The following is a 14,989-nucleotide window of genomic DNA, read 5'->3' as shown; positions in this document are numbered from 1 at the left end:
AGAATGAATGCTGAAGGAGTTTTAATACATCAGTCTTCCCGGTCAGCAGTTAACATTATTATATATTTTTATTAAACAGCTGTCTATAAGTCAAAAAGGTAAAGAGTTTTTTTTCGATTTAAGAGACAAAAAGAGAGCTTTAAGAGATGATAAGAGCTCAGCTTTCCCTGCTCGCAGAGTTCTAAACCACTTGAGCTTAACTGAAATATGCACCGGTACTTAGAAAAGCTTCCGTTTAGCAAAAGCTCACTCACACTCTCTGATCTATGTTATCGGGCATGCAATGGACATGCGTGTGTGTGTGTGTGTGTGTGAGCTGCATGTGAATGCGTCTATAAATATTCCAATCAGTGCAGTGGAAGGCTCAGTTCAATTTAGACTTCAGCGATGTCGGGAACACTTCCAGTTACCTTCGTGAAGGGCTTCCACAATGAGGAGCTGGTTCGCCGCATGGAATACCGCAAGTTGGGCGGCACCAATTTAAGAGTATCGGTACTTGCACTAGGCGGGGCCACTTTGAGTGCGCTCTTTGATAAAAAATTTGACGAAGAGGAGGGCATCAGAACCGTGCAAGAAGCTATTAAGTCGGGCATCAACTATATCGACACAGCGCCATTTTATGGCCAGGGGCAGTCGGAGCAGGTGCTGGGCAAGGCGCTGATGGATGTCCCTAGGGAAGCGTACTACGTTGCCACCAAGGTGGGCCGGTACGAACTAGATCCCGAGCGCATGTTCGACTTTACAGCAGCCAAAACACGGGAGAGTGTCAAAAAGAGCTTGGGTCTACTCGGCTTGGATTACGTGGATGTATTACAGGTTCACGACGTGGATGCGGCCCCCAGTCTGGACATTGTGCTAAAGGAGACGATTCCAGTACTAGAAGAGTACGTGAAAGCTGGCAAAGCACGATTTATTGGCATCACTGGCTACGATGTGGATGTCCTTAAGGAGTGCGCAGAGCGTGCGAAGGGGCGCGTTAATATAGTCCTCTCTTACGCTCGCTATACGCTCCTGGACAACACTCTGTTGCGCCACATGAAGGCATTCAGGGAGCTGAATGTGGGCGTCATCTGTGCCGCAGCACACGCACTTGGCCTGCTCTCCAATGCCGGCCCACAGGCGTGGCATCCCGGCAGCCAGGAGCTGCAGCAAGTGGGTCGCCATGCCGCCGAGATTTGCAAGCAGCGTGGCGTCGAACTGGGCAAACTGGCCATGTATTACTCCATGCAGCTAGAGGGCGCAGCGACCTTCCTGATCGGCATACCCAATCGTCGTCTGCTGCAGATCAACCTGGATGCGGTGTTCAACGGCTTGAGCTCCGCCGAGCAGGAAGTGCTGCAGTATCTGCGGGAAAAGTAAGTAAACTCGTTTTACGAAATTGTGCAATTCGGATTTGGTGTTAGCATTGCGTCAGAGCCACTCGAACTTGGCCTATGTTAACCGGTTTGCAGACCAACTAAAGTGGAACTATCCGATTTTCTCTCACATCTCTTGCAGTGTTTTCAAAAAGTCCTACAGCTGGGGATCAACGCTGTCGACGATCAGCGACTTCAAATGAGTCCGTCATGCAAATGCAGCAAAAGCTTTAATAACAATTTTAATCTAGCAAATAATATGATTTTAATGTATGTTTTAATTGAATTTATAAATTTGAATATATATTGAGCTAGCTGAAAGTAGATTCATTTATTTATATATGTATTTGAGATGCTTCAATATCAGCTCAAGTTCAGTCGCTGTCTAATTCATTTACCTGCCAGCGTCTATAAAAATACATGCATATATATTTTCTATATTTAACTGTTATATGTGCGTTTATATTACTATCACAAAGTACTATATCGACGGAGAAATTCTATACCCTGTACTCCTGTGTTCTTATTTTAATTGATGGCGATGGTGGCAAATGGGTGGTGCAACGTGCTCGCGCATTGTTTATATTCGCGGATTCATGAATTTATGCAAATGCAGTGTATGAATATGTACATAAATATGACCATACCTATTCATGTGTATACCATGCAAATAGGTTGTGAATTAAAAAAAGAAAGAATATATTTTATTATTGTAGGGCTGAATATACCCTTTTATGGTTTGGTTAAGGAATAATTAATATTAAGTTGCATTGGTTGTATAAAAATCTTAATCACAGCCTGTATAAATCTTCTATTTGTATTTCCTTCATATATTTCTCCCTATCTTTATTTCTCTCTCTCGCTCTCTCGATGGCTTTCTCTCTATATCTCTTTTGCTCTTCTTCTATTTACTTCACTCTCTCTAATTCGCTCTCTATCACTATCTCTCTCCCTTTCCTCTTTCTCTGCATTGTCTCTCTCTCTCTCTCTCTCTGTCTCTGTCAAACACTTACTCCTCATCTATCTCTATATATCTCTTTCTCACTTAATATATAGATATAGATATAGATATAGATATAGGATACAGATATAGATATAGATATAGGATACAGATATAATTATATATCCAGGTATAGATATATATATATATATGAATAGGGAAAGCACTTTGATCGTTGGCTTGATCGATAACTCTGCTCATCTCCTTTCTCCTTTCGGCACATCAAATTTCAGTTCTTCAAGTTCACCTGACTTCAGCTGAACCAGCCCTGTTGAAAATAAACAATTCTCTCTTTGCTTTCCAGCTGATTTCGTTCACAATCTCGCTCAAGTGCTCAGCATATCAACAAGCTCTTCGCACAATCAGACAGACAAGTGCAAAAACGATGGCGCTCTCTGATAGTGAAGCAAGAAATGCAGAGAGTTGGGCAGTTTTAAGAATACGATTTCATTATAGCTTGTTGTCTCTTTGGGGCTTGGGCGCGATTCGGCAAATTGCGGAGGTTAAAAATAAATAAGTAGCTATGTCTGGAAAATTACCGATCACCTTTGTCAAGGGCTTTCACGACGAGGAGCAAGTGAAGCGAATGGAGTACAGCACGCTCGGTAAAACGGGCCTGGAAATCTCTAAAGTCGCGTTCGGTGGCGGAGCTCTCTGCGCTAACTACGGGTGTGTGTTCTAAAGAGAGAGATCGGCAAAATCTTAATATTTTTTGAGTGCTTTTGTTGAGACAGCTTCGATCTGGATGAGGCCATTCAAACAGTGCACGAGGCACTGAAGGCTGGCATTAACTACATCGACACAGCTCCCTGGTATGGCCAAGGCCGTTCAGAGGAGGTGCTCGGCAAGGCATTAAAAGATGTGCCAAGGGAAGCCTACTACATAGCCACCAAGGTGGCACGCTATGAGCTGGACTACGAACACATGTTCGATTTTAGTGCACGGAAAGCTCGCGAGAGCGTGGAAAAGAGCCTACGGCTGCTGGGCCTGGACTACGTAGATGTAATACAGATTCATGATGTCGAATTTGCTGAAAACTTGGACGTAGTTCTCAACGAGACTTTGCCAGCGCTGGAACAGCTAGTCAAAGAGGGCAAGGCCAAGTTTATTGGCCTCTCCGCATATCCTTTATCGGTGTTAAAGGAGTGCATTTCCCGTGCCGAGGGCAGATTCGATGTAAGTGGCACGCCATGACCTAGGGAGAATTGTTCGTCCTAGCCATTTATCTCTTAATTCCCAGACGGTGCTTACATATGCACGCTACACGCTTTTGGACGACTCGTTGGTCGACTACATGGACTTCTTCAAGTCCCAGAATCTGGGCATTATTTGTGCAGCTGCACATGCGTTGGGTATGCTGACCAATGCCGGACCCCAGCCTTGGCATCCGGCCGGCGATGACCAGAAGGCCATAGCACGTCAAGCAGCCGAGGAGTGCATTAAGCGAGAAGTGCAACTGGGCAAGCTGGCCATGTACTATACGATTCAACTGCGTGATGTATCCACCTTTCTGGTTGGCAATCAGACGCGGCAATTGCTCCAAACGAATCTGGCTGCCTTTTACCACGGCCTCAGCAAGCAGGAGCAGGAAGTGCTGCAGCATCTGAGAGAAAAGTGAGTGGTGGCCAGTCGTACTCGGAAGTTGACCGAAATTGTGCAACTCGGATACAATGTTACTGTTGCATCATATCCGACTCCATTCGCAGTCACAATCCGCTGCTGCCGAGAGACAGAGACAACACTTCACAGCCAGAGAGAGAGAGAGAGAGAGAGAGAGAGAGACAGAGATTGCAGTAGCAACAATTCGCCATTCCAATACCAGCCAAAGCCGGGTCCATTAGTTTGTCCATTTATGTGCCCACTCATTGTCAATCTTGGCCATCGGTGCAGTAGGCAGCTAGCGACTCTCTCGAAATAATTCCATCTCTTTGTACATTGCATGTTGTTGTTGTTGTTGTCGTTGTTGTGGTTGAACTTGTTTTAGTTTCGTGCCACAATCAAATTATATTTATTATAAATTTATCGCTGACCAAATTCAATGATCTCTCAAATTTACATATTTTTATTACTTTTATTTTTCAGCGTCCTGGTAAAACCCTCTCATTGGGAGGGCATCGAACTGGAGCGCTACTGGGCCGCACTGAAAAAGAAATAGATGACCTTGGCTTGCCGACAACAAACCCTTTTTTAATATAATAAATGTCTGTAAATGCATAAATAAATGTTTTATCCCAATTACTGTCTAAACTCTTACATTTTATTTACATTTGCAATTTTAGATTTATTTTTTAGTAGTTATTTGCAGCAATTATATGCTAATTTTTTACTTCATTTTATAATATATATAAATATATATAAATAATATATATAAATATAATATATTTAAAAATGCTAATTTTTTACTTTATTGTATAATATATATAAATATATATAAATAATATATATAAATATAATATATTTATAAAGAGTTAAATTATTTGAAAAATTAGTTTGGTTCATATATGATAACTAAACACAATATTAAATTATTGCAATCTAATCTGCAAGCTATAGAGCAGATGCGATAAGATACGATTTTGATTTCGAATCAATATATTAAATCAATTGAAGAATTAAATTGATGTGAAATATATATATATATACATGGGGTCAATGAGTGATATAATCTAATCAATCTGTCTATAATCAACTTAAAGCAAATCAATTATTAAGCTCACTAAATGCTTTTGCTTTCGAATGCATTTTTGTTTGTTGTCCAAAAGAAACGAAATATGCAACTTCCACCTTTCGCTGCCATGGTCACCAGACTGCGCTAATTAAGCCTTAATTAACGCAATTTTTAATGTAACTACATGCATACATATGTATATAAGTATGTACATACCACGAGCGGCAAGAAAACAAGCCACACGATTTTATGGCTCTGCGGAGAACCGTCGAAGCGCGCTGCGGTGTGCAAAACGGGGAAGTTTAATAACATTTTGAATAATGAATACTCATAACAACAACAGCAACAACAACCGCAACAACAAGAAAATGCAATACGATATAAATGCACAACAAAAATCCGCACGAAAAGCGGAAATGCTGTGGATGAAGCCGCATTTTGTTTTCCTTAAACTGCGCTTTGCGTTTTTGCCTTGCAACAATTTTCTGCCAAAGCCAAAAATAAATTTTCTTTTACTTGCACTCACTGTCCGTGTGTCGGGCTGCATGAGCACAATCGCTGCCAATAAATATAATGTTATCAATGCAACTGCTCCAACTCTCCAGCTGATTGACCAGATTCTCAGTTGCGCAAGCGCTCTTTCTTTCGCTCAACTGTGCTCTCTTTCTGTCTCGCTCTCTCCCGCCACCTGTTAGCCGAGTCGAGCTTTGGGGCGACTACGTTTATATGCGCTGCGCCGTCGCCATCGAAGCGTCAGTTTTGTCTACAGCTTTGAGTCGTTGGGACGTGTTTCGTGATAAAAGACAGTTGTCCACACTGAGTTAAATAGCAAAAGTTATCGGAATCCAGTGCAATATGTTCGGGCTAAAGAATATGTTTTTGATTCTGTTGGGCTGCAATTTGTTGTTAGCCATCGGCGCAACTGGTAACAAAAATAAGAAACAGCAACAACAAAACCAAGGTAGGCAACGGCCTGGAGCAATTTTCAATGGCAACTTAGGACAGTTCTAGGCATAACAAAACAAAAGAAACCGGTTTCTACGTACATCTGCTGGTAACCGGCGTAGAAGGCCAGTAAGAGTAAACAGTGATATGCCTAAAGTTTCTTGAACTTCTGTGTTATGATGCATAGGGCCGAAGTATAAACTTACCGTTAAAATGTCGATTTTAATAAAGAAAATTTTTAAAAATGAGAAACCTAATAGAGATCACTTTCGCAAAAACAGTTAGCTTTGTATCTTAGTATTACTTTTATATCAGCGAATAAAACTTTTCTTTTGCTTTTAGTGTAATTAATGATATCCCATAAAAACAAACAATGTTGCTGAATTTTTTTAGACTTCATTAATCTATAATAATTTCCCCTCATATATCTTACGTACCATTCCAGAAATCTGGGAGCAGGACCTATCGGACACTTTTAAAATTGAAGGCAGCGATCAGGGCATACAAAAGGTTAACCTGAAGTGTGGTGCTAATTCGATGAATGTGATGCTAGAGACAGAGAAACCCTTTACGGGCGTCATGTACACACGTGGTAGCTTCTACAAGCAAACGGCCCCGTGCTTCATGAAACCCACTGCGAGTCAGGGAACTCGCACGCTGGAAATGAATTTCCAGTTGGATCAATGCCAGACGCTGAAGGATGGCGAGCTCTATTCGAACATTGTGGTTATACAGAACGATCCAGAACTGATAACGCCTGGTGACTCGGCTTTCTCACTGGAATGCGATTTCCGTCAGCCGCGTAGCCTGGATGTCGAAGCCACCATGCAAACTAGGGACAGGTAAGTTCTTTCGAAGAAGTGTACTTCTTAATAGCAAATATATACAAATATGAGAATACATGTACAATATATACATATATATACATGGATATGTACGATCTAAACTTAGAAATCCACAAAAGTTGCGCGGAGCACGCGCTGGAACCCGCCAGCGTCAATAGAACTTCACCCTATGACTACCTATTAAGTTCTTCAACTATATTCACTTTGATTAGCTGTACTAAAGGTACAAATTCAAACTTAATTCCTTTGATTTTGCACTTGTCTTAAGAACTAACCTTTTAAGTAGAGCCTAACTAACAAGCACTAGATACACACGTCACACACCACATAACCACACGAGATACATAAATACATTCCACAGAGTTGCAACAAAATCTAAAATTACACTGACAAGTCCCGATCCCGCGGCACCAATGGACAATCTACACAACTCGGTGGTCAGCAACAGTGATACAGTAGAATATATACCAAAGTTTTCTAAACCAAACAAAACCATAAACCTGGGCACGGTAGAGGAAGTGACTTTGCCCCTGGCACAGCAAAGAGATGAGCTTTAAACATAGTAAGCATTTCTTCCACAAGCAATACAACAAATTATTACACACAAAAATACAGACTACAGGTGAGACACCAACACACGCTTTTTGTTGCAATATTTATTTATGTTTGATCATGCAGCAATGTTGTCATATTATGATAAATCAACTAATTTCATTTAATTTTTATAGGAAAAATACGCAGAATTATACAGCAGCTGCCTAATCGGATTTGATAATCATTTCAATAATCTTTTAATATCTATATCCTGTGATATTCTTTAAGTTTGGGTTTAATAATAAAAAGTATTCACAATATTTATTTTTGAATTTTTATTTACGCGCCTATCATTAAAGTGCCAGAAACAGAGTTGATTTTAATAAAACATCCGAATTATCTGACTATCTGGCAGCGCTATTAAGCTTTCCGCTGTCTGGCAGGCTTTGGTGAGTAAAAATGTACAATTAAATTTGCAGTTTTTTATTGCGACAAAAATATTTCAGTACTACAGGTAGCTTTCGTATTCAACTGGCGTAGTAGCAAAAGATAAATATAAAGTGTGATCGTGTCCCAACTAAATTGCTTGATCAAAGCTTCACAGAAACACGACTCTAATCAATTGCACATCATCTGTTTGATTTCTTTATCATTGCGCATTTAGAATTACACAAAGAGCTGAACTATCATAATTGTTAATTTAATTAGTCATTGATTTTAATGTTTTAAAATGGATTACCGTGTGTTTCTAACACTGCTGTTTGTGCTGAGCGGCACGATCAACGTTTTATTGGCAAAGTAAGTTTATTGAAAGGACAATATGGGCAATTTAAAAATTAAGAAAACAATTTGCAGATGGACCAGCATTCAACTCTTGGAAGGCAGCGATAAGCAGCAGTATCACTTTCAGCACCCTGTGGTATTAACCCTGCTCATGTTTCTGGGCGAGTATTTGTGCTTTGCAGTTTACAAGATCGTTCATATGCTGATTGCACGACGCCCTGTAAGTAGTAGTGCCGTGCAGCTCTGGCCAATTATGAAAATGTATTTGTACATGCTCACAATAGCTCGGCGGAGACTCAGATCTCATTTTAACCGGTGGCAGCAATGAATTCCATCCGCTAAGCATGTTGTTGCCATCTTTCTTGCGTACGATTTCTTCCATTTTGCTGTTTACGGGATTGTACTTGACCTATGCGACTAGCTTTCAAATGATAAGAGGTGAGTTTATCTTCAGTCACTTCGGCTCCATCTGACCAACTCGAATATCTTGCAGGTGTTGCGCTTATCTTTGTGGGCCTGTTTAGTACCATGTACTTAAACCAAACATTGACTACTCGCCATTGGCTGGCCATCGTCACCATGACGTGCGGCATCGTTGACATATTGACCTTGGATGTGCAGCGGGTTGAATATGATAACCAAACGATTCCGTATACAGACACCAATGCTATTTTAACAGGCGATTTATTGATTATTATTGCTGAAGTGTTGCACGCCTTTCAATATGTGTACGAAGAAAAGCACTTGAAAGCCTCCGATATGGTGCCCATCCAGGCTGCTGGCTGGCAAGGGCTCTTTGGAATTATTATCACCATCTTAGCAGCCATCTGCCTGAACTTTGTACCAAGTGTTGCGCCGTTTAATGAGAGCTCGCATGGCGTCTTTGATGACATTAGTGATCTGATTCCACAGATACGTGGCAATACGCTGCTAATCCTTGCACTTGTCAGTTTTACCTGTTCCAGTGCCATTTACAACTGTGTGGGAATGTCGATTGCTAAATTTTCATCCAGTGCTAATCGTCTGCTCGCTGATGGAATTCGTGTCTACCTTATCTGGGCGTTTGTCATCTTTGCTGAGTGGGAAATTATGAATCTCATTACTCTAATGGGTCTTCTCATACTACAAATGGGTATTATTATGTACCGGCAGGCTATCTTTCTTGAGTGGTATCGCGCTTTTTTGGCACGCTGGCAGCGTAGTCGTTATTCAGATTTGAACGCAGAAACTGGCCCCACACCAAGCACCCAACCTGCTGATGTTATTTAAAATGCAGTGATGAAGAAGTTTGAATTGATTGTGATAAGAGAAGCGGGCTGATAGAGCTATCCAGTTGAGGGATGGATCACTAAAAATATACTTATCAATTGTAATAAAAATACGAATATATATATAATCTGAAATGTAAACTTAGTTTTTTTTACAATTCTTGTCCTCGCTCGACGGAGAAAGATAAATATTAAAATTTTAACTATATACTTTCAACAAAAAATATATGTTATATGGCTATTAAAGCTCCTAGAACCAGATCAAAAAATGTGTTAACACTGTAGAAACATTATCAAAAATAATATTTCTGAAACCAAATAGTTTATTATCCACATTTATTTTTAAGCGATTGCTTGATACATAAAATTCACTCTATTAAATATGCCGCTTGAGCTATGCCAAATCGTTTGGTATACTAATTACGCACTTTTATAAGTTTAATGAAAGCAACTCAATTATTTCGCTCTTTTTAATCGAGACTTATATTTATATCTGCGGTATAAGACCTACAAAAGACTTTAAGCTATCTCAGATAGCCAATGGCAGAAGCACATTTTGCAATATTTTTCGGTTAAGCCAATGATGCTTCTACGGTTTGACAGTTTTCTGCTGCACGATTGATCTGAGTTTTTAATTTTTGCCACCAACACATAAAGGCTTTGTTAATTGAAATCATTTTTCAGGTATTTTCTAGTCGTTCACTGATTGAATATTGAGAACAGTTGCTTCAATGCTGAACATTAACTTAGATATGTAGCGAAGCCCATTTGGAAATGGAAAATCAAAAACTATTCTCGATAGCTCGAAATAATGTTGGCGATACTGCCCATATTTATTTGCTACCACATATACATTTTATAAATTGTTTTGAAGTTACTTATGAATAAGAACATATAGTAAAACCAAAGTTTACAATTGAATTATTTCTCACTATCCAGAATATGCCCTCAGCAGATCAAAAGCTTAACTAACAAAATTATAAGGACAAATGACATATAATATCTTTGCGATAATCGCTTCTAACTTCCATTCAAGCTGTTACAGTTAGTTATTTGATCGGTCTAAGCAACTAGATCAAGAAATTAATCATGGAAACTGTAATATGTGAAGCATGGCAAAAAGAGTTAACTTACATACGTATGCCTTTCAGTCCGATTAGAACCTTTCGACAAGGTCGCTTGGTTAACCCTAACCTAGGCGGTCTATATAGCATATCTAACCAAAAACTTGTGCATAAGATTCATGTTTTTTTAGGTTGTCAGTAAATTTATATATTTGTGAAATCAAAAGATATTTATATACTTTAAATTTCATTTATAAATGTATAGGGTAAAAATGTTTGTAGAAGATATCTTGCTTTAACTATGGTCATTGTTTTACTGCTCCTAACAGTTAATTCGCTTTCTAAAAGCAAACAAAAAATGCAAATTTACTAAAAATGTCTATTCATATTTAGGCAAAAGAACATACAAATCGTACTCAACTAATTATAACTTTTATCAATTGAAATTCTAGATGCAATTGTATAGATATGTATAGCTAAAATAAACACTTACATAATAATGACATCATAATCATAATCATTATAATAGCATTGATATTCATTATCTTATTGTCATTGGGATAGAAGTTCTTTTGCCTGTGATGGTTTGCAATATCACCTGTATATATACATTTAAATACCCATATACATAAATATAATAAATATATATATTATATATTATATACATACATATATTTATAAATATTTGTATATAAAAGTATATATATGGAAGGGATAGTGTAATTGCATATTTCTATGGAGCGCTTTCGCTTTTACATCAAAATTAGACAGCTTTAACAGTAACAATAACGTCGTTTACGCATACATATACATTTAACATTTAAAGCAAAAGCAGAAATTCTTCTGGATAGACTCTGTTTGCCAATTACTTCTTCTGCACGGCCAGTAAACCTTCGGCTACACCCAAATAATAAACGGTTTGGGCAATACCAAACAATGGAGCAATCACAATCATCCGACAAAGTCCACCTTTGAAGAATGCTGTAGGTCCTTCGTGCTTAAGAGTTTTGCTGATGGAATTAAAAAAAAGAAAGTTTAAAATAAATTCAATTACATAGATAATTATTAATTACGTAATGCAATCGGAGATTCCTTTAAACTCTTTTTCGCCATCGGCCTTTTTTATGGCCTGCAATCGAGTTTTTACCACATCAAATGGATTGACCGCCAGGGCTGCCGTTGAACCTGCGGCCAACCCAGCCAAGAACGAACACCTGATGCATACAATTGAAAATATTTAAAGCAGACGTGAGACTAAAGGAGGATGCCTACCAAAATACTGCTTCGCCGGATCCATCATCACGACGTGGACCCAGGTTGTTAAGTGTGGCAAAAAGTGGGAAGTAAATTACAGAAAACGTGACGTCACGTAAGCCCGTTGCTCCAATGCCCTTATAAAGTCCAAAAATGCCCTTCTCTTTAAAAAGCTGCGTTGCCAATTGTGTGGCGGAAACCTTTTCAACGGTTTTGCCCGCTAATTTTGCAGCGGCAGCTACACGTCCAGCATCCTGCATTTGGATTTTTAGCAGCTCCATTGGCGTGGTAACAATGATTTGGAACGCGCCAGCCAGTCCACCAGCCAACATTTGGCAGCTCATGGGCAGCTTACCATCCTTATTGGTAAGTTTGTGTCGGAAGTAATCGTTCGCCGTCAGCTTAATCGCCTTTTCAGGTGTGATTAGCAAAATGTTCACGCCAGAGCCTCGGTACATGCCGAAGTAGCCCTCCGCTGCGTACGTCTTGCGAAAGCAATCGAACCTGGCATTGAAACATAACTTGGAATTAATTCGTTTGGAATGGTGAACCCGAATTATTGCTTACATGCTGGTATACATCCGCTCGCCATTTGGACCGATTTGCTGGTTCTGCAACCGAGTCTTTACCAAGTCTAATGGAAACACGCATGTCACACCAATAATGCCCGCAATGCCGCCGTTAATTATCTTCGGAAGCAATCTGTAAAAATATATGTGCAAAAAAATATATGCAATATAGGATTAAATAGATCAAATACTATCCGTCGATTTTTGTTGGCTAATTGACAAATATTTGCACTGCGTTAACCTTTGCATTCAATTTGTATGTGCAACAGCAACAACAACAATATTTCCCTGAGAAGCAACCTTGACATTGACACAGAAGCATTGCTGCAGATGTCACTGATCACAGCACGCTGTACATCGATATATTTGGAATCGATAGTCGATATTCATTTTAAAATGAAAAAAATAAACAAATAACAAAAGGTAAGCTAAGGTGCACACAAACATTTAGACTCTGTTTTGTTTTAGGCGAATATGAAAAATAATTGGTAACATGCCAGCGTAGCACACAAAAATTTCTAAGCTTTTCGCTGTTCGCCGCTATTTTTAGTTTGGCCCCTCAAAATATATAAAACACAAAAAATGCAAAAAAAAAGATCAGCGGATAAATAAACTTATAATCATTGTAATATGCAATTTATTATGTCATTGGGATTAAATGTGTCTGCGTATGTGCTACAGTATTTGTAAAAATACATGGAAAATACGAATGTATTAAATTCTTAATCAGTGGTCAATTGCTGACAACAATATAATATGAGAATTAATAACAATATATAAATATTATATGTGTGTGTGTTGAAAAAATGTATACAAATAAATACATACAAATATATATAGTTATACATATGTACCATTTTTTCTCTTTTTTCGCCAATAATATTCTAGATATAATTATGTTTTACTTTTGATATAAATTGTAAAGAACTTACGCAAACTGCTGCTGCTGCTTCGGCTGCACCACTGGTTGACTTTGGATTATTTCTCTTCCTTGCTGTTGTGCTGTTGCCATATTCTGAAATTAAAGAACATGATAATAGGAAACCTATAAAAATCATGATTTTACAAGTAACTGAGCAAACGAGAATCCCGATTGTATTTCACTTTCAACAAAATAATAGGTTGAATGACTCTTAACTGCTTTGCCGGCACTATCTAAATATATATATATTTATATACATATACATAATGCTAAATGTGCAACGCACAAAGATACGGTCTATATACTACCAGATGTTCCTGAAATTGTATATAGGATTTACTTATTAAAGATATGCGTTTCGTTTTAATTTTCTTTTTCTTTTTTAATAAATAATTGATTTGCGGTCTTAAGCTTATCTTTTGTATTCAAAAGACAATATTAGTCTTGGTCTTTCGCACTGAATGGAAGTAAGAAAGAAAGGGGTGCGGTCCAAGGTTTATTAATATACAACAGCAAAAACGAGTTCTGCCTCTTCAGATTAGCAACCATATCAAATGGGAACATTTGCTCATTGAATTTTCACAATATTTAATCTATATTTACTTATTTCGCGCGAGTGTATGTGTGATTTTCAGCATTAATACGTTACAGTGATAATTAAATCAGTAAAAGCACTTCTATTGCTGAATTGTCCAACTTTTAAACTTCTAAATGATCAGTTAGCTTTAATTTAATAACGGCACGGACGTTGATAAGCGAGCTGGGCCTTTAAGTTTTATCTTTACCGACAGCACTATTTTATATGTATGAAAGCCATGCAGAAGGCCAAAATGTTTAGTGGTTGAATGTCGCCAAAAAAAAAGTTATGCCATTATAAAACGATTTAGATTAAAACACCGAAATCATCCAATATATGTTTATCAGCAAACTATTATATACATGTGTATTTGAACATTTATATTTATATATGGATACATATATGAGTTTTAATTGCTGTTATCAACTCAATTTCCATTATCGATTACTGGTTACTGTTATATATCCCAATATCGATTACTGTTACTGTCTGAAAAGTTGAGTGGATTGGAACGTCTTAAGCGTGACATTTGTTAAATTAGAAGACCATATTGAAACTGCTATTTGCCTTGCTCTGCGCTCTGTTTTATTCGAGCAGGTATTGCAGGTTGAGCAGGTGAACCGCCCGACCATACTTATTGTATATATATGTATCAAAATTTTGCGTTTATGGCACATTTACACTTCATTTACGTAATTTATTTTTTGTTTTTGTTTTTTTTACTTTTTGTAATAACACCTCGGTACAAATTTTATTGATTGACGCTCATTTGCGTTTTATATAAATACATATCTCCATACGTAGCTATGTATGTGTGTAGTTATGTACTGTGCATATCGCCTATGTTAGTATTAATATATTTAAATAAATTGGCATTGACGACGTCGACGCTGTTAAAATTTCATGACACCAGCAGCAGCAGTTAAACTCACTTATTTATTGTTGTTTCACTCAGCTGTTGTAATTGACTTGATCACTTTACACCTAATAATTGCGTTTAATATTCAACTTTTACTATCTACTGTATGTATGACAATATGAAATGAAAAGGAGATGTGTATTTTGTTTTCATATGATTTTCGGCGCGTTGTCGTCGGAGTGCGGCACTCAACTTAACGAAAAGCTTAAAATGTTTACGCTTTTACCGCAGCAAAAACTCTCCCAACGAGCTACCGGCGTGTACTGTATATTTAAGTTTTCTTGTA

General features: G+C 38.2%; 5 protein-coding genes across 6 annotated transcripts; 4 read left to right on the top strand and 1 right to left on the bottom strand.

Annotated features, from left to right (window-relative positions):
• Positions 1-363: 363 nt before the first annotated feature.
• LOC111592023 (L-galactose dehydrogenase) lies at positions 364-1,603 on the top strand. Its single transcript, XM_023304016.2, has 2 exons — positions 364-1,355; positions 1,498-1,603. Exons 1-2 carry the CDS (start codon positions 388-390, stop codon positions 1,556-1,558), a joined length of 1,029 nt encoding a protein of 342 aa, XP_023159784.1. The 5' UTR covers positions 364-387; the 3' UTR covers positions 1,559-1,603.
• A 1,196-nt stretch (positions 1,604-2,799) lies between these two features.
• LOC111592022 (L-galactose dehydrogenase) lies at positions 2,800-4,548 on the top strand. The gene is made up of 4 exons (XM_023304015.2): positions 2,800-3,024; positions 3,090-3,531; positions 3,596-3,969; positions 4,438-4,548. The coding sequence occupies exons 1-4, from the start codon at positions 2,879-2,881 to the stop codon at positions 4,508-4,510; spliced, it is 1,035 nt and encodes a 344-aa protein (XP_023159783.2). The 5' UTR covers positions 2,800-2,878; the 3' UTR covers positions 4,511-4,548.
• Positions 4,549-5,769: 1,221 nt separating this feature from the next.
• LOC111592044 lies at positions 5,770-7,599 on the top strand. Of its 2 annotated transcripts, XM_023304039.2 has the most exons (4): positions 5,770-5,984; positions 6,414-6,810; positions 7,175-7,435; positions 7,542-7,599. In XM_023304039.2, the coding sequence occupies exons 1-3, from the start codon at positions 5,879-5,881 to the stop codon at positions 7,368-7,370; spliced, it is 699 nt and encodes a 232-aa protein (XP_023159807.2). In that variant the 5' UTR covers positions 5,770-5,878; the 3' UTR covers positions 7,371-7,435; positions 7,542-7,599. The 2 variants fall into 2 exon arrangements, with proteins under 2 accessions (XP_023159807.2, XP_023159808.2); XM_023304040.2 differs by lacking the exons at positions 7,175-7,435; positions 7,542-7,599 and adding an exon at positions 6,920-6,981.
• A 177-nt stretch (positions 7,600-7,776) lies between these two features.
• Positions 7,777-9,524, top strand: LOC111592015 (solute carrier family 35 member F6). Its single transcript, XM_023304006.2, has 6 exons — positions 7,777-7,796; positions 7,854-7,861; positions 8,012-8,145; positions 8,203-8,350; positions 8,415-8,568; positions 8,624-9,524. Exons 3-6 carry the CDS (start codon positions 8,078-8,080, stop codon positions 9,397-9,399), a joined length of 1,146 nt encoding a protein of 381 aa, XP_023159774.2. The 5' UTR covers positions 7,777-7,796; positions 7,854-7,861; positions 8,012-8,077; the 3' UTR covers positions 9,400-9,524.
• A 1,651-nt stretch (positions 9,525-11,175) lies between these two features.
• On the bottom strand, positions 11,176-14,983 carry LOC111592027 (mitochondrial glutamate carrier 1-like). The gene is made up of 6 exons (XM_023304022.1): positions 14,717-14,983; positions 13,218-13,300; positions 12,284-12,418; positions 11,735-12,220; positions 11,536-11,676; positions 11,176-11,472 (listed from the first exon to the last, which is right to left on the bottom strand). The coding sequence occupies exons 2-6, from the start codon at positions 13,295-13,297 to the stop codon at positions 11,328-11,330; spliced, it is 987 nt and encodes a 328-aa protein (XP_023159790.1). The 5' UTR covers positions 13,298-13,300; positions 14,717-14,983; the 3' UTR covers positions 11,176-11,327.
• Between the last annotated feature and the right edge of the window lie 6 nt (positions 14,984-14,989).

This window comes from Drosophila hydei, unplaced genomic scaffold (genome assembly GCF_003285905.1).
Source record: "Drosophila hydei strain 15085-1641.00,03,60 unplaced genomic scaffold, DhydRS2 tig00008137-arrow-arrow-pilon, whole genome shotgun sequence".
In the NCBI taxonomy this organism is placed as follows: Eukaryota; Metazoa; Arthropoda; class Insecta; order Diptera; family Drosophilidae; genus Drosophila; species Drosophila hydei.
The sequence above is the reverse complement of the archived record's forward strand: the minus strand, read 5'-3'. Positions and strand labels throughout refer to the sequence as shown.